Here is an 18,888-nt window from a genome sequence, read left to right on the forward strand (position 1 = left end):
CTAATGAAAATCGCTCTGCTGGGACTTCACGATTTTTTTAAAAGGTGAGAAGGGGACATCTGGAATTTCTGAGACGTTTGAAGGGGGCACCGATATTTCCTGGTGGGTTCGCTGGCCCCGTCAGAGGCTTTCCTGAAATGTCTGAAGTGCCCTTTACAACGCCTTGAAATGTCTGAAAGCCTGTCAAGAGCTTTTCTAATGGGGTCGGGAAAGCCTTCAAGCATCTTGAGATATCTGTGGGCAACGGCTTAGGTGGAGAAAGCACATTTCGCAGAATTAGAACATAGCTGCTTATTGTACGCTACGGGGAAAAAAAAATAAGTATTTGGAGAATGACGATCGTATATGTGAGCGGTCAGATTTTTATTACTGCTCTTCTATCAAATACGATTGGGCTCCTGGACCTGTCTGTCACTGCCCGGGTGTTCGGTCGCCGAGGAGGCCACTGAAGGCGAGCGCCCCATGGGGAGAATTGACGAGCGCGGGCCGAGTGGTGTTGGCCGAGCGGCGTTTTGAGGCGAACGCAATCCTGTCCGCTCAAGGCGAAATCCATGCAATCATGAATAAAAAATAAATAAAAAAAAGCCGAGAGCAGTGCGCGCTTTCCAGGAACAGGGACGCACGCGGGAGCGACCCGTTCAGGGAACCGGTTCCTCCACAGAGACGGTCCCCAAAAGCAACCCACACTACGCCTCTCTCCGCCCGTCGATGGGGAGAGGGCGCAGGGCCGCCAGGCATGCGGTAGGCGGGAAAGGGTGGTGTGTGCAAGCGGTAAACGCCAGCCGCCAATATAGCCATTTTCTCTCTGCTCGCGGGCGGTAACGGTTAGCGCACGAGTCGCCGCAGATGTTTGGATCGGACCAATTTCCTCCAGGAAGGTGAGCATGCATGGCTTTGACGGCTCGGCCTTTGGTCTGTTTTAAAATCCGTGCAGTTTCTTCCTTGGTTCCGCAGGTTCGGCGCTGGCCGCCTTCAGCACCGCTCGAGCGCCATCACGTTTCAGCGCATTCCAGGAGAAAGGAGATGGTGGCCGGTGTCGGCTTATTCGCTGCAAAGCCTGTCAGTCAGGGTCAGCGTCCCACCGCATGTTGTGCCTGCGCACCGGGATTATGGCACTGTGAGTCCTGAGACGGTGAATGACGGCCGCTGTCCGGACTTGTTCCTTGAGTCTCTTCGTCCGTCCGACTTCAGAAGCATCCAGCGAGCGAAAAATACGCCGAAGACGCCGGTGCGACGTCATCATGGACGAAACCGTGACTGTGCGCGGGATCTCTCAGCGGCGGTGGGTGCTGCTTGCCAGTTCGTGGTTTTCGCTAAACGTGCTTACTGAGGCTGTGTATGTGTTTGTGAGGGGCACCTGCTCGGTTTTATTAGCTGAACTACCGTACATAAGGAATACACCCAGCAGCATTGTGAGTACTTTGAAAGATATTTTTTTTTTGTGATAAACAAGACAGTTGTCCCTGTTTGGTGTGATCTCTTTCGTCTACAGCTCCTTGCGCCGGGTTTGAACAAACGTTGCTTTTTATCACCTTTTTGAGTTATAATATGCTTGTAAAACTAAATGTCTGAAATAAATTTTCAATAATGTTTTGAGTTGCATTTTGTCTATGGTTCACAGTCATTTGGGCGTATAAAGGGTTGATAGGCTAAAGGGTCTGACGGGTTGAAGGGCTGTGGGGCTAAAGGCTTCTTCTATGGTGTATCTCTGAAAGGTTTTTCTGTAGGGTATTTTTAAAGGGTTTAGAAGGCCTGTGAGGACCTATAATCATTCTAGGCTGACGAGCCCTTTGGAAATATTTTCAATAGGGGGCTGATATCTTAGCCCAATGCAGAAGAAGCAGCGATGCTGGGGGCCCGTTGGTAGTGTCTGGTTCTTGCGAGGAGAGCACGTTCGATATTCGCGGCTTCCCTCACGAATTCTTTGATGGTAGGTAGATGGCGGAAGGTGGGTAGATGGCGGAAGATGTCATCCTTTACAGTTCACATCAGATTTCGCAGCTTCTTTCCGTCGGTGGCTGGGGTGTCGGCTCGAGCTGTGAGGAGCAAATCACCATATTGAAAATCGCTCTAAGGGGACTTGAGGAATTTTTTAAAGGGTGTGAAGGGGACTTCAGGAATTCATCTGATGTTTGAAGGGGGCAGCGATATTTCCTGGTAAGTTCGTTGGCCCCGTCAGAGGCTCTCCTAAAATGTCTGAAGTACCCTTTACAGTGCCTTGAAATGTCTGAAAGCCTGTCAAGAACTTTTGTAATGGGGTCGGGAATACCTTCAGGCTTCTTCAGATGTCTGTCGGGCCACGGCTTAGGTGAAGAAAACACATTTCGCAGAATTAGAACATAGCTGCTTATTGTTCGCGACGGGGGAAAAATAAGTATTTTGAAAATGCCGATCGTCTGTGTGTACGGTCAGATTTTTATATTACTGCTTTTCTATGAAATACGAATGGGCTCCTGGAGCCGTCTGTCACTGCCCGGGTGTTCGGTCACCAGACCACTGAGGGCTACAGCGCCATGTGGAGAACATACGATCCGCAGGCCGAGTGGCGTTGGCCAAGCGGCGTTTTGAGGCGAACGCAATCCAGTCCGCTCGAGGCGAGATCCGTGCAACGATGAATACTAAAAAAAAGGACAAGCCGAGAGCAGTGCGTTTCCCAGGGACGCGGGAGCGATCCGTTCCGGGAACCGGTCCCCCACGGGGGACGATCTCCAACAGCAACCCACACTGCTCTCTCCCTCCGGCGATTGGGAAAGGGGCCCGGGCAGGGACGCGTCTCCAGCGGGCGGCGGGAGAGAGTGGTAAGTGGGGAAGCCAGGATAGCCATTTTCTTTCGGCTCGTGGGTGGTTAGCTTGTTACCGCCGCCGCCACCACGGATCCGGATCGATTTCCTCCATAATGGTAAGCATCTCTTTGAGAGCTCGCCCCTTAGTCTGTTTTGATCCGTGCAGTTTCTTCTTTGGTTACGCAGGTGAACCACAGTTCGGCGTTGGCCGCCTTCAACACCGTAGAGCGCCATCGTGTTCAGCCAGCGCTGGTTCAGCGCATTCAAGGAGATGGTGGCCGGTGTCGGCTTACTCGCTGCAAAGCCTGGCAGTCGGGGTCAGCGTCCCACCCCATGTTGTGCCTGCGCACCGGGATTATGGCACTGTGGGTCCTGAGACGGTGTGTGACGGCCGCTGTCCGGCCTTGTTCCTTCGCCTCCTCGTCCGTGCGGCTTCAGTCAGAAGCATCCAGCGAGCGAAAAATACGCCGAAGACGCCGGCGCGATGTCATCATGAACGAAACCGTGACTGTGCGCAGGCTTTTTTGAACGGTGGCGGGTGCTGCTTGCGAGTTCGTGGCTCTTGCTAAACGTGCTTAATGAGACTGTATGTGTCTGTGAGTTGCACCTGCTCTGTTTTCTTAGCTGAACTACCGTACACCAGGAATATACCCAGCGGCACTGTGAGTACTTTGAAATGTGTCTTCTTTGTGATAAAGAAGTCAGTTGTCCCTATTTGATATGATCTCTTTCATCTGCAGCTCCTTGCGCCAGGTTTGAACGAACATTGCTTTTTATCGCCTTTTTGAGTTATAATCTACATGTAAAACTAAATGACTGTAATAAATTTTCAATAATGTTTTGAACTGCATTTTTTTCTATGGTTCACGGTCATTTGGGCGTCTAAAGGGTTGATGGGCTAAAGGGTCTGACGGGTTGAAGGGCTATGAGGCTAAAGGGTTTTTCTATGGGGTATTTTTCAAGGGTTTTTCTGTAGGGTATTTCTGAGTGGTTCTGAAGGCCTGTGAGGTCCCATAATCCTTCAAGGCTGATGGGCCCTTTAGAATTATTTTCAATAGGGCATCCTCGACGAAAGTAGTGATTGTCTCGTTTGAGCCCCGGTTCCTCATTGGAACAAGGTCCCCGGCCATTTCACGTCAATATCGGTTCTTGAATGCCCGTCTCAGCGCATTTTTGCCGGCGGACCACGATGTCAAGCAACCCAAGTGATTCTCGAACCAGCACCTGGCTGTTCCTACGAGCGCGAAATAAAGACTGCAGGTGCTGTTCGTTTGTCCGTTTATCGGTTGTGCTGGGCCACTCGCTGGTAGTGCTTTAGGCAGTTCTCGACGCCTTCGTAAAGCTCACCTGGGAAGGACGTGGTCGTACGTACCGGGGCGGTAAGACAATGACGGGTGGAGTGCTCACCGTCGCGATCTTCGTTTATAGCCTCTGCGGCAGCAGTCCGAATTACGAGGGTTGCGCTTTTGAACGGGGGCTTGTTCGGGCTTCGGCGTCTTCGGCGAAGGGTAGTCCTCTGGGGCTGAGCACCTCACTTGGCTGTGGTGTCTTCGGAGGGGTACGCTTTGCGGCCATTGAATGCAATACCCAGCGCCTACAACCAAAAGTCAAAGATGACAAATGTTGTGGCGGTTAAATAACTGGAGCAACTAAACTTATAATTGGGCAAACTTGTGCCTAAGGCAAAATAGATGAAGGTTAGCATCGCAGGCATTGATGTCGGCAAAACAGCAGGATCGAAAACGGGGGGAAGACTGACTCTGGACCACTACGCGGAGCACCTTTTTTACTCATGTAGGTTTCTGGAACATTCGGCGCAGAAAATTTGCCGCGTAGAACATTCATAACTCGATCAGGCTACAATATTCTTAAACTTAGGAGAATTACAAGCAAAAGGAACTATTAAAAGAGGAGTCCGCTCCCTCAAATTGAACCCGAAGCCTTTACCCGATATCCAAGAGCGGTATAAATACGGGCACGTACTCGCTCGGCAACGTGCGTTGCAATATAACACCGTCGCCGTGTACGGTAACACTAAGTCGGTGAACCTCAAGTATACGTGGTGAAATGGTACAACCATACTAGTATTAATGATCACATAGGCAGCCCCAGATGTTTGCTTCAAGCGTCGGCAGCTGCAAACTGCGGTGTCGCGTTTTTAAAGAATTCCAACTGTGTTTTACGGTTTTAAGAACCGGAACGTTCCCATGGCGAGGGCAATGGGCCGTTATGTCTTTAACCTTGTTATCAATGGCGCGACGGCCAGCGACATTGACTTTCTTAATATACCGGATGACTCCCAGCCAGTGGCGTTTATTGTCGGAAAGACGCTCACTGAATCGCCTCACTTGGCGAACGCACGAATTGAGGAGGCCTCGTATTTTGAGTACCGGGACGAAGAGCCTTTCAGTAACCTGGAGCTAAAGGCAACAGAAGTAACGTCGACGACTCCATGCAAAGAAAGTTGCCGTAGTAAGCTGTCAAGAGCTCAACCCAATGGAGTCGATTATACTCTAGAACGTACACTCATTTTTTCTTTCATTTTTTAGCAATTAAGATTGAATATTTTGCTTCTGTTGGTTCCTTTTTTTGGCTCCATGTGTGGGGTCTATACGTGTAAATAAGCAGGCGACACCTGCGTTTCAGTATTACCACCCTCTGCAGCCTAGAAATTTGGGAAACACGTGGACGGTGAATGCGCTTCGGTAAGCAAATCGTTCATATTTGTTTCTGGCCGTATTACATTGAATTTCGTTCTGCTTTTTGGTGAAATTATGTTAGTATAAAGCAACTACCACGCTGCATATTTTGGGGTTCCTGTGTTGTGTTTTTATACACGGACCGATAAAGTTTGGTGTACTTTGTATAGTACAGTGGGCTTTCGTCCATGTTTTCGTGCTGTCTGCAGCAGAGTTTAATCCCGATGTTTTCTTCGGAAAAAAAAAAACTGCTTGGGTGGTTGAGCGAGGCTTTTGAGGCAGCTCTAGACACTATCCAAGATGCCAATGAAGTAGTCGATGTTGTCAATATACCTTCTGACCCGTCACTTGACACAGACGAAGAAGAAGTAGATATCGATGCCACCAGCAGTGTTCAAGTGACTGATGTCTCAGGTAAGAGACTCAAATTTTATGAATATTCAGCAGGTACTGCCCACATTCAACACAAAAACTGAATGCATGCATGTTTGTTTTAGGTACACAAGAAGTGCACTGCCAAGCGAACGAGGAGGACGCTGACAACCAACCGCGGCGTGTCAAGCGGGCAATACTCGCAAACCCAAGCTGGATGACCAGCAGCCCGAAGTATACGTGGTCCTCTTTTACAAGTGGGGCTGAACATCAAGAAGAGAAAGTAAAGTCTGACTTCTTAGGCAAGTCGCCAAGCGAAATATTCAGCACAATTCTTAATGAAGGAGTCTTGACTCACATCATCGCACAGACTGGCACGTACGCCAAGCGAGAAAAATGACACGGCTTTGCTCTTAGCCTCGCAGATTTCAGAACATTCATCGGTATCCTCTTGCTGAGTGTATCTCACAAGCTTTTCAGTTATCGGCTGCAGTGGTGCCTGGATGAAAACTTTGGCATCGCCTATGTCTCCAACTCCATGAGCAGGCGGCGGTTCCTCGACACAAAGCGGTTTTGCATTTAGTCGACAATGACCTCCTTCCGGGAACAAAAGATCAAATGTATAATGTGCGTCTATTAATGAACTTGCTAAACAAAAAACTTAAGCAACATGGCATTCTCCACAAGACACTCTCTGTTGATAGGTCCATGGGAAAGTACATTGGTCACAACCCTCCCAAGCAGTTCATTACAGGGAAGCCAATTTGATTTGGATAGAAGAACTGGACGCTGTGCAGTGAGAAATTTACTCCTACGTATTTGACACTTACTACGGAACTTCCTCCACCAGAGAGACCAGGCTACTAGGAACACGCGTTTTACTTCCACTACTTGAGGTCGTCACAATTCCCACAAACCATGTCGTGTTCTTCGACAATTTTTTTCACTTGTCGCAACCTTCTAGTTACGTTGAATGGAACAGAGCAGAGAGGCCAATTCTGTTCGTGTTTCAACCCAAATGTTGAAGTACTTTTTGTAAAATGGAAAAATAACAGTGTAGTCACCATGCCAACGGACTACAATAAAATTGAGCCAATATTCTCAGTAACACGGTGGTCTGCCCTACATAAAAAAAAGTTAGCGTGCCGCAACCAAAGCTGTTCAGCAGTTACAACTGTGGGGTAAGAGGTTTAGACCTTTTAGACCAAGCTGCGAATAACTACCGGATCGATATGCGGGGAAAAATTGGTGGTGCGTGCTGTTCCCAGAAAGGCTCAACTTAGTGAAGGTACTACCAGTCCTGTAACTGGAATGCTAACATTCCTTTGCTAAGCTGGCGACGCAGAAAGTGACAAGCCATACACTTCAATTGATCTTTCAGGTGTGCTCACTACTAATACCCCTGTGGGTTGGTGTTCGTGTCTTAGTATGCGAAAAAGGAAGGCGTCCGCCTTCTTAGTGAAAACCAAACAGTTCTGTTTATTCTATTTCGCATAGACGGACGTTCTTTCTGGGGAGCATCCCCCGAGAGGAAGCTTGTTCCAGGAACGAGCCACTGTCGCCTCCGCTTTACCGTCTCCCCCCGCGCCCTTGTCTTTTCCAGCTACCTTCCAAGGGCGCCGGTTTCGGGTCGCACGCACGTATGTTGCTCTCTTCTCAGAGTTTGCAGGACGCTTGTCGCCGCCTGGGTGGTCCCCGTGTTCGGGTGGTAGCGAAAACCACCAGTGAAGTCCCCCTTCCCCTTTTACTTTCTTGGCTTGAGAAAGGAGAAGTCAGGAGACGATAAACACGTTTAAAAAAAATGAGCTAACGTCACAGCCCGGTATTATAGAGTTTTTGTAGACCGAGTTTACCCCACCCTTAAGGCCTCCGCAATGAAGAAGCCGCTACTGTGCATGAGAGTCAATTGCCTTGACGGTAGAGTTCTGGGTATCGTAGCGGGTTCCGGGGAGCATTGAAGAACGGCAAAAACGATCTACAAAAACGCCCTAATTACGCTGGGAAATAGTCCCGGTTCCAGTACGCGACAAAGGTGAAGTGAAGGCTGAAGGGGAGGCCGGGGAGTCGATGAAAAAGGTTTTAATGCGGTTGATGGTGATGACTTGCTGCTTGTCTTTGACGACTAAGATTAATATTTTTAGCGCGGCTTCCGGTGCTCTAAACGGACCGTCGCCCACCGTGGTTAGTCTTCTTCACTAAATTGCGGGAGACGAAGGCATGTGTGTACCTTTCTAGGTCTTGGGACACCAAAAACATGGCAGGGAGAATGAGTTCTCGGAGGAGTGGGCTGGAGTTGGTCTAGAAGTTCCCGCAAACGATTGAAGTAAGAGCACGTCGATTGAACGGCTTGTCCATCCACAGGAGTAAAGAGCACTCCAGGTAGCCGTGAGTTTGCGCCAAACATGAGCTCAGCCGACGTGTACCCGAAGTCGGGTTTGAATGCACATATGATGCCGAGAAGTACGAGAGGAAGATGCTGGAGCCTAATGCGTTCGGTCCTTCTGTGTTGTGAGTGAGGCCTTCACAACTGTCGGTACTAATGTTCCACCATTGTGTTAGTCGAAGGCTGGTAGATTGCCGTCCGAATATGTCGTGGGCCGAGAAGGTGAGCCAAAGGGGGGAACAACGCATACTCAAACTGCCTTCTGCGATCGGTGATGATAGTAAACGGGCGTCCAAAGCAAGATGCAACAAGCATGACAAATGGCTCTGCGACAGCTTTGTCGGTAATGCTGGGAAAAAGGTTTGTCCTAGGATGTCTTGTGCACCTTCCCACGGAGGGTGGCTGTACCCTCCTGCCATACCCCTTGGTATGGTTAAGGGTTCCAACCAACTCCAGGTGAACGTGGTCGAATCGGGCCTCGGGGAGTGCTAAGCTTACAAGCGGGATGATGTTGTAACGCGTAACTTTGGTGCACGGGCACAGTGCACAATTTCATGTCGAGCGACTTGCGTCAGTGTTTATACTTTGCCATACCTAGCGCGCTGTGGCCAAGCACTGCGTGCTCCAAATCCCGGGGTGGTGCGTGTTGTGCAAGGCATCGAAACACGCCCTCCGAAGTGAAAGTTGAACGAAGAAACGTGTTTGGCCAGTAGACGAATTGCAGGTGATCGTAAACGAGCTCAGGTAGAAAGGAATGTCGCTTATCGTGGGCGACGATTCTTTCTTCTGCTCTGCCAACGTGCCGGAATCGGCGTATGTTCTTGGACCATTTCTTCTAAGTCTAACTTGCACGGACTGGTGTGAAAGAGCGGCTACTCATGAAAAAGTGTCAAAAGCGGAGCTCTCGCATCCTTGAAAGTGTCGAATGTCGATTGTAAATTCGGACATTAATCCCAACTGTCGGATCTCGCGAGCAAGATAGTTTGTGAGCTGGTATTTGAAGGCAAGAATGAGAGGCTTGTAGTCGTTCAGTTTGTGGCACGTACTGCCCTCCAATATGTGCTGGAAGCGCTTTACACTGAAAAAATCGGCCAACAAGTCTAGTCCACATGTAGTGTACCTGGCCTTCGTTGGCTTCATTTTTGCGACCAGATTCCGAGTAGGTGTCAAATTATTTCGATGTATTGCTCTAGGATAGCGCCAACAACGCTGTTTAGGCATCCCTCCTCACACGAGATGTTGCGTCGGCGTAGGGGTGAACGAGGACGGTAGCGTCAACCTGGGGCCCTTGTCTGGACACTTGGCGAATAAGTCGGTGAAAAATCCGGCGGCAGTGAGTTGCCGGCGCCGCACTTGAGCTTGGCGCGGGCCAATAAAGGCCGCCGGATGTCTCCCCGAGTTTTCCGCGAAGTGTCGAGACTAGGGCCCCAGGGCTTTCTTGGCGAGCGACAAAGCAGGCGCTTGTTCGTGAGACCTTTCGACAGATGTATTAGGCTTTTTTCTGTGCGTGGAATATTGGGTAGAGGCTAGAGCATGCGGGCACAGTTAAGTATGAAGCGTCTGTGGAAGTTCAGACGGCCAAGGTATTAGCGGAGCTTCCGCACTGACGTAGGCTGCGGAAAGTGGTGCACTGCTTTCACCTTGTCTTGTAATACACTCTAAGAAAATAGGGTGTATACGGGTACTCCCCTCAGGGGAGTTAGACCGTGTCCCATATGTGACTCCCCTGGGGTGTTTATGGTATCTATCCTCTCAAGTTGGGGATTTTAAGTACTCCCCAGATATACGGGATCACTTAGCACCCCCTTCAAAGTCCACGGGCCTCAACCGACACCCCTTACTTCGGGTGCTGTTTGGCGCCCTCTGTTACATTCAGGTACTTGTTACACCCCTAATTAGATGAATTATTTGAAACCACTTTCAATTCTCAGGGAGTCAACGAATACCTCCTGAATAGGGTGTTTTTGACGCCTTTTGTTACACCCAGGCACTCATGTCGCACCCGTAAATTCAGGCATTATTTAGTACCGCTTAGAACTCTCAGGGAATCACTTGATCCACCCTAAATTGGGTGCTTCTTAATGACCTTTTTTACACCTACAGACTCGCGTGATTCCCATAATTGCGAGTGCCGTCGTACACTAACCCCCGAGGTTTTCCGCGACTCCCCACTTTTGGGGTCGCTTTTGTACACCATGGGTCTTGCGAAGCTCCAAATCGTGAGGGCACTTTTCAGACACCAAGACTTAGCTAGTGGCTTGTTCAGGTGTGCTGGAGGGGCGATTCCTGAGGTCAGCTGTCATACAAGAGAGTTCTGAATTCTTTGCGTGTCAAGTTCCTTAAAGGGAAGATGGGGAGGTTCTGTATTTAAAAACAAACACTTCCATCATCTTCATTTGGTCTCTACGATTACGAATATCAAAATCATTTTTCAATTCGATGCGCGCAGTAGACATAAAAGCGCTTTTAAAAGGAGCGCCAAGCCCCTCCCTCTTTGCGCGGTCGGTGCGAGGGTAAAAATTGGGAGAGAGTTCGTGACGTCAGTCGACGTCACGGACGTACCTAGCAATCGCCGCTCGCCCCGCTCGCGCCTGGCTCGCTGCTGGCTTTCCGCCATCTCCTCCGAGTGCTCGCGAACGTCGTACGTCGTACTCGAAACTGGTTGCGTTTCACTTTTTTCCGCGTGGTGTCCGCTGTGGTTTATTATCGTCGGCGTGACAAGTGCACGGCGTTGCCTATCGAACAGTTCTTCTTTTATGGTGGCGCTTGCACGATGCCCACGTTGTGCGCGGCCGTGGGCTGCTCGAACATCTCTCGGAGGGGCAGCCCACTTCACTTCCACAGGTTTCCTTCAGACCCGAGGATCTCAAAGCAGTGGGTCTCCGCGATAAAAAGAGACAAGTATGTGCCCAGCAAGCGGAGTGTGCTCTGTTCGGCGCATTTCTCCGATGACATGTATGACGACAAGGTGCGGATGATGAAGAAGCTTGGTCTAGCTGTAACTCCGCGTCTAATTCAAGGCGCCGTTCCCACCATCTTTTCGCATAAGCGACAACCCCCTCAGCGCACACGGGGAGCATTCACGAAAAGAAGACGGATTGAGGTAAGCACAATAAGTTGGACCTTTTCCAAGTTGTGACTTTTGCGCGCTGCGATTACGTCGAACGTAGTGTCTAGAGTATCTTGCAGCGTTCAGGTGCCGTCCAAAAGTCTCGTATAAAACGAGTTCTCAAAACTATTATCTCGAAGCGGAGTGTAGCTTAGTGGTAAGATCTCTGTCTCATAAGCGAGCGATCCCGGTTTCGATCCCCAGTGCGGGCTTACTTTTTTGCTTTTGTTTTCTCGAACATTTTATTTTGCCGACGCATTTGGCGATATTTACATTAATTTTTTTTACGATTAACACAGGAAAAAAAAAAAAAACGATTGTTGTCGCCGTAACTTCACTGAACGAAATGGTATGGGACTTCGTTTCCGGACGTGCATGGGGTACAGCGGGGCGTGCTTTGCCGGCTGGACGCCGCGAACTGTACGAAGTGTAGTGTACGGCGTGTACGACGGGGCCTAATGGGTCAATAGTTTTGTAATTAGCAGCCGCATACTGTCGCCGCGAAGCGGCGTGAACGCAGGCAGGGGGCACGATTGTAGGCGCGATTGGAGTGCCGTTGGACGGCACTGTAGACACGAATAAAAATTAAAGTTCCGTCCGACGTAACTTTAATCCAAGGTTTCGAGTTGCGTCCGACGGAACTCGAAATATAAATTAAAGTTACATCCGACGTATCTTTAATGTTTTTTTCGAGTTCCGTCGGAAATAACGCTAGACACTGCGAACAAGGTATAGAATTATGCGTTCTTACGTCGGACGTAACTTTAATTTTTATTTCAGATTCCGTCGGACGCAAAGCTAGACACTGCGTATACCGTTATGTTTTTCGTGTGCTTCGTGCGTTTACCAAACGTGCGACTTTGTGCCTGTTATTTTGGCATTCTGAATTCTTGCTTTTATTTCGGGTAGTTGCATAAAGACAGTCCACAGCGCTCCTTCAAGCGCGTTTGCAATAGCTCCAAACTAACAATTGAGGGGTTGACCATCGCACCCGGAGTTGCCGTCTGTCACCCCTGTAGGCAAAGTCGCGTCACTGGCAGACTCCATCAGGGTGAGCTGCGTGTTCTTACTGTGCTCGTCTTCATTTACAGCAAGCACTGTAACATGTGCTCTCCTAAATTTTTGTGGAGGGCACCACGTTCCTGGTCTATGCTAGTGTAAGAAGTGCTGTGTTAAATTTTCCCCTTTGGCCAGATTAGGTATCTATAGAACCAGCCTTACCCTCTTGAGTTCTGCAATTGCCTTTTCTATTTTGGTATTCTATGTCATGCGTAGTCTGTCCGTACACCCGAATAATTCTTGACAAAGTGTAAAAGTGTATACCTGATCAAATTTATACTTTCTGCAGGTTATCTCAGAGCTACTCGGTTCAACATCTTCAACAAGCTCCTCCTTTGTTGCTGTTGACAACCTGGCAGAACCAGCATTGGAGGCACCAAGCTGCTCGGAGCCACTGTCCGAGGACGAGGAAGCATATGAGTGCCTGGACCTTAGTATTCCCCGTGTCCATCATGTTGACACGGAACATCATCTAAAGGCGCCCACATGTGACAAAAGTGTACAAGTGGTAGTGGGTCCCACAATGAAGTCGCAGCATGTTGAGACATGTTCTCCTTCAAAATCCATTGGTACGTGAATGCTGCAGTGAAGGTGTATTGGTGTTACTCATTTAGGAACAAAATCAGCGCTAGTTTTATTTTAACATATGTCTGAGTGTGAGCCAGAGCACGCACCAGTCTCTGGCTTGCCCTACTCTGTCTCAGTCTATCAGAATGTGTGAAGTAATATATGAAAGGAACAAAAATGTTTACTGGTATTAGCGTAAGCTAATGAATACCAGTAAAATTTTAGCTTTGAAGCAAGCTAGAATTTTAGTACTCATTTCCACCACGAGAACCATAGTAAACAACTTTTAACACCTTATGTAGCATGAATAATTTACTTTTATGTGTATCTTTCTCTAAGAAACCAAACCTTATAAGAACTATATAGCTCATGCACTATTCAAACAATGCACAAAATGTTTTTTTTTCTTGAGGTGGCAATGATTATAACAGTGTACATGATGTGACAGTCTCGCTTCATAAGTTCACCTGCTGCAGTGTCAATGAAATTAGCGAGTTTGAGTATATACCATACGCTATGAATTTTGGGCACATAACTAATTTCTGCTTTAAAGTTACAGTGTGAGGTTTGCTAGCAACGCAACAATAACAAATATGCAAAACTAAAACTCTACTCTTCACTGCTACAATGTCCATATTTTTAGAAATGCAGTAATCATATGTTACGCTTTTCTCATCATTAAATTATTTCTCTGCAGGAGTGCAGGCTTCCCGTCTGTACACTCATGCGAAAACACAAACAGAAGTCAACTGTGCATGCAATTGCAAATCAAATAACATCAAGCGAGGGGACGGCAGTGACGAGATCAGCCAACTAGAGCCTGGCACCGACTTGGAAGATGAGGAAAGGGATCTCAATCTTCTTTCGGAAGATCAAGATCAGGATTACGATCCTTCGGAAGACCATGAGGAAAGGTACGCTCAGCTTGTGCGAACATCAGTGACATAGAAATGGCCTGATGTAATATGGTGAGACGTGTTGACTAAAATATGAGCATGGCAGTTCTGTGCAGCTCACACACGCAACTCTGACCTCTACATAATCATTATTTTCAATGAATAAGGATTGTGGAACATGACTTTGGCCATGGTTCTCCAGCGAGGAATTAGACCACCCACCGGGTTCTCTGCAGTTTTTTTTTTCTGACTGTACACATCACTTTACAGCGAGGCATAACCAGAGCCAGATCCGAGGGGGGGGGGGGGGGCGGGCGCCTCCCTCAAACAAAGTCGACCCCCCCCACCCCTCCCCCCTTGTAAGGGGGAAATTTGCCATAACTGGATCCCCTTGGTGATATTAATGAATGGGAGGACAGTATCCTTACATATTTTCCAACCCACCCCAAAACGGAGTTCTGGATCCACCCCTGTGCATAACATTAGTGAATGAACCTTATCAAGTACCAATAGATCACACTGCCACCCCACCTGCAAACTCATAATAAAGGGTTAAATAATCTAAAATTTTCTTCTTTTTACAGCTCCAGTGATACAGACACAACATGGCATGGCAACCGTGTATTCTTGGTGGCGGAGGCCAAATTTCGGCAACTATTCAAGATCTGTCCGGAGTGTTATGCCAGCTGCAATGTGACGATCGAACCTGTGGGCACAGTCGTGGAGGTCTTTTCTGAGTGCCCTGCAGGCCACCACTCCTACTGGGTCAACCAAGAGATCGTGAATCAGCAACCACTTCTCAACTTGCTGCTCTGCGCGGGTATCCTGTTCGCAGGGCAGAACCCCACTCCATCCTTGAGGATGTTGTCGAGCATTGGTGTGCAAGTCGTCAGCTGCTCTACATTTTTCACCCTACAGCGGACTCACCTCTGGCCGGCTATTGGTAGAGTGAGTGTTGACATGCTTCTGCTCAATCACATAGCCAATGATACTTACACCCTACTCACTCACTGCTTGTCTAATGCTTGAAATATCAATATAAGCCGAAAGTTACGAAGTAGACATACTATCTTATTTGCAGGTGTGGAACCAAGAACAGACTTCTCTGCTGGAAGAGGCGAGGGCCAATCCCCTAAGGCTGGCCGGGGATGGTCGGGCCGACTCGCCAGGGTTCAGCGCCAAGTTCGGCACATACTCTGTGCTGGATCTCGAGACCACAAAGATTGTTCATTTCGAACTTGTGCAGCTATGAATGTAGCACTCTGAGCACCAGTTTAGTTTTTTACATGCATTTAGAAAAACCTTTAGGAAGAGTGTCTACTGTTGACTGTACTAGCGAATTTGAAAGTCTGAACCTTTCATTTCAAATATTGATAGGCTACTTTATCTCTGTAGTGCCTAATGTAATGTGTTTTCACTTGACAGTCTAATGAGGTGGGCGGCAGTGGTCGCATGGAGCTGGAGGGGCTAAAGAGAAGCCTCAGCTTTTTGGAGGCGAAAGGCTTGACCGTGGAGCTCCTCATCACCGACCGTCATGTACAAGGCAAAGCCTTCATGAAGAAGGAAAAGCCCGAGATTCGCCACGAGTTCGACGTGTGGCACGTTTCGAAAGGTACCGTTTGCCTGTTTTGGAATCTGTTTCTTAATCTCCAGAGCTGCCTTCCTTTTGTAAAAGAAATTAGTAGCTAATGGGACACAAAATATTGCAATTAAAACAACTCTTTAATACAGTGCGTGTGCTGGCTGAAAGTTTCGAACCACAGATGGCTGAAACATACAACAAGTAGCAAGCTGTAGAAAAAACCTCTGGAACTATGTGCAGCCAGCATGCCCGAGTTCGCTAAGCCCAAATATAAAGCTTGAACAAAAGTCACAAGATAGTGTCAAAAAAGCAGATTTGTTATATTTATCTCATTATCGTAGGTCGATATTTATTCCATACTCTGAAGTCTATCCACTGTGGCCCACTTCCTCTTTAAAGTCTCATCATGCTGCAGTCTGGTGTGCTTGCCTACAAAGTTATTCGAAAATGAATCGTGATGAAGCGTCCAAAGATTAACGGGCTGTACAAATAGTTATTCTTGTTGTTAAACAAGAATTACAACTTCTGTAATTCCTCATTTAGCTGAATAAAGTGCTGCTGTTCTCAGAAATGCATATTTTTATTCTCAGGCATCAAGAAAGAGCTTGTTGCGGCCATGAGGAGCCCCACCTGTGCCGAGCTTGCGCTCTGGAGCAGACCAGTGCAGAACCACCTATGCTGGGCGGCTGCTTCCAGCCAGGGAAATCCGGACCTGATTGTCCCTAAGTGGCTGTCCGTCCTAAACCACGTTCGGGACATCCACAACCACACGGACGCCCGATTTTCCTCCTGTGCCCACGGCGAGCTTGAGCCCAGAGATTGGCTGTTTGATGGTATGTATCAAATCTTGACTACTACTCATCCTTTCCGGTCGCTTTACCATCCCTCCCTAGCCGTCTTTTCTCTCACAATTGCGCTCATTCCAGACTCTGTGGCCTTCGAAAAGCTTCAAGCCATCGTAACCAAGCGATACCTGCTGGCTGACTTGCCGAAACTCTCCACGCACTACCAGACATATACCGTGGAGGCGTTTCATGGGCTCTTGAACCACTTCTGTCCCAAGTTATGCCAATACTCGTACAAGGGGATGACGGCAAGGTGAGTTGTAACACGGCAAGATCTTTTCATGTGGCAGCCTCAAATGGGTGTCATTTTCATCTAATAATTGTTTCATATTTTTTAATAAGGCAGTTGTGAGGAATACAAATAAAAACATTTATACACTGCTATTTCTGTACATGTCGTGGTCATCCTAGCACGATGTTGGTGCGAGATCATCTTGACACTTATCTCTGGAAAATCATTGTTTCTCTTCAGAACCCAGCTGGCAGTCCTCCATTTTAACGAAAATGGCAACCGACCTCAAGCGTTGACAGAGGAGGGTGACAAGTGCTATGACGTGAAGCACCCCAAGGCTAATGGAGGGGAACCAGTGGCAGTCAAAAGAAAAGAGGGACGAACATATGGTATGCATCAAACAGCTTTTTTTGTTTATTTAGCTTGATTGCACAGTTTTAATTCAAGATTACAAACTGAAAGCAAAAGGGGCTACTGGTACTGAAGTCTGGTGGTACAGCAACATTTAAAATAGTTATACCATTCATTGAAGTCAAGGTGATTATGTAAATCTGAAAAGTTACGTGCAGACGTTTTGACACTTTGCACATGAACTAAATTTTATTATGTTGAACTATTTTGTTACAGACTACGTCAGGAGGCTCCTTGATGTGGTCAGGGATGGGGCCCAGATGAAAACTCGAGGCGTCGTTCTGATCACGCCTTCCGAGGATCCACCACCACTCTGCAGCTCTGCGAGGAAAGTTCCGAAGGCGGTGCTGATAGAAAGGCATAAAACAAGGTTCAACAAATAAGGTTTGTTTTATATGAGGCTACATATCACATTTGGGAGCTTTTATTGCTTTGTCCCAGTAAGCTTACTGTTGGTATTCCCACTTTTCCTGTTCCCAATGCAGATGTATTCTGGAGTACCCTCAGTTCACTGGGCACCCGACTCTAGGATTCTCAACCTGCAAGCCCTGCAACGTCGCATCATCTCGCCCAGTTGTTGCACGAGTGATGTATTTATTTATGGTACACCAGCTTTTCTTTCTGATTGGGACCAGTGTGGCCTTTTTTTTCTTGTAACTTTGCTTCAATCCTGTTTGTAAATTAGGAAAGGTTCACATTTATTATGCACATCTTCTGCCTTTCCTAATTGGGAATATTTTTTTCTATAAACCTTAATGAATTGAAAACGTGTTCCTGCCTTGGATTGGGGGGGGGTTTAGTACACATGCCGAAACCCGGTGTAAGCTTGGTCCTTTGATGGGAACTTCGTTCGGATCTTGTTGACGACACAGCTTGGAAGGATCCGTCTATTCCCCTTGCCGAGGCGCTTCCATGTTAGGAGTGCAAACTGCCTGTATGCAATGTTTCGCATCTGCCTACAAAGACAAAAGTGAGATATTGAGTGGATTCTTTTTGTTGTTATACACTGTGGCATAATTTCTTTCTTTTGCATTGTGATCTGACAGGGTCTGTACCCTGCACCAACTCCCTAAGTTGATGCAGAGAGCACCATTCACTGTACAAATTGTTCTAAATAATTGCTTTTTGTTGAAAAAAAAAAACGAAACAGTGATTGCTTCTTTGAAATAAATATGTCATGCTCTGCACATTGGTATACTGGCCTGTCTTTCGGATAACAGGGTCTGTACCCGTCGTGCCTCCTGCTTGCCAAGGCGATGTCGAGCAGAGTCTTGTTGAGGCAGGCTTGTTTAAATATTGCCTTCTTCGTCACACATTTGTTATTTTTCAATTTTTTTACGATTTCTACCACCTCCTGGCAGCACATGCTCTCCTCTTCTGTGGTCATGGTTTTGCACTCTTCACAGGAACACCTATTGAAAATGAGAGATTAAGCCTGTTGAGAATAAGCGATATGGAACTATTTGCGAATTGTTCTTTTTATTTGTTTTCATATCAACTAACCCTTTGCAAACGAAATGTACGTGCATTCAAAAGAGGTAGGAACTTGTATGACTTGCTAGAAACCTGAATGAAATTTTATAGCGTGCAATGAGTGAAAAAAGAAAAAGTGCACGTTTTGAGAGGATACCATCGGATGTGTGGTCTAACGAAGCGAGCGAACGTCAAACAGCACAGCTCTGGAAGAACACAGGGATTTTAATACGCTCGACACGAATAGACGATTCGGAAACATTTGTTCATATCAATAAATCTGTCACGATAACGACGTGCAAGCGCACCAAAATGTGTCGTGTACGGGAATGGTAAATAGATAAAAAAAAAAAAGGAACTGGCGATGAGCACGAAAGCGCGTGCCGTTATTGATTGAGACGAAGTGTACAGTACACCAGCGCATTCGAGGAATAAACTCGCGAGCTGCACGAAGAGTAGCAACATCGTGCAAGCGCA

The 18,888-nt window shown here is 47.6% G+C and overlaps 2 protein-coding genes across 2 annotated transcripts in view; one reads left to right on the forward strand and one right to left on the reverse strand.

Annotated features, from left to right (window-relative positions):
• The first annotated feature begins 15,316 nt into the window (after window positions 1-15,316).
• On the forward strand, window positions 15,317-17,727 carry LOC121833233. Its single transcript, XM_042286370.1, has 6 exons — window positions 15,317-15,480; window positions 16,041-16,283; window positions 16,377-16,548; window positions 16,768-16,916; window positions 17,155-17,322; window positions 17,424-17,727. Exons 1-5 carry the CDS (start codon window positions 15,321-15,323, stop codon window positions 17,319-17,321), a joined length of 891 nt encoding a protein of 296 aa, XP_042142304.1. The 5' UTR covers window positions 15,317-15,320; the 3' UTR covers window position 17,322; window positions 17,424-17,727.
• A 7-nt stretch (window positions 17,728-17,734) lies between these two features.
• Window positions 17,735-18,888, reverse strand: part of LOC121833174 — a 139,040-nt gene continuing 137,886 nt past the window's right edge. Inside the window, exons 3-4 of the mRNA XM_042286289.1 lie at window positions 18,141-18,350; window positions 17,735-17,894 (exon numbers count right to left, since the gene is read on the reverse strand). Coding sequence (XP_042142223.1) covers window positions 17,735-17,894; window positions 18,141-18,350 — 370 coding nt within the window. The remainder of the gene's footprint in view (window positions 17,895-18,140; window positions 18,351-18,888) is intronic.

The sequence above is a fragment of the Ixodes scapularis genome, unplaced genomic scaffold (assembly GCF_016920785.2).
Source record: "Ixodes scapularis isolate PalLabHiFi unplaced genomic scaffold, ASM1692078v2 PGA_scaffold7__128_contigs__length_106722199, whole genome shotgun sequence".
Lineage (NCBI taxonomy): Eukaryota > Metazoa > Arthropoda > Arachnida > Ixodida > Ixodidae > Ixodes > Ixodes scapularis.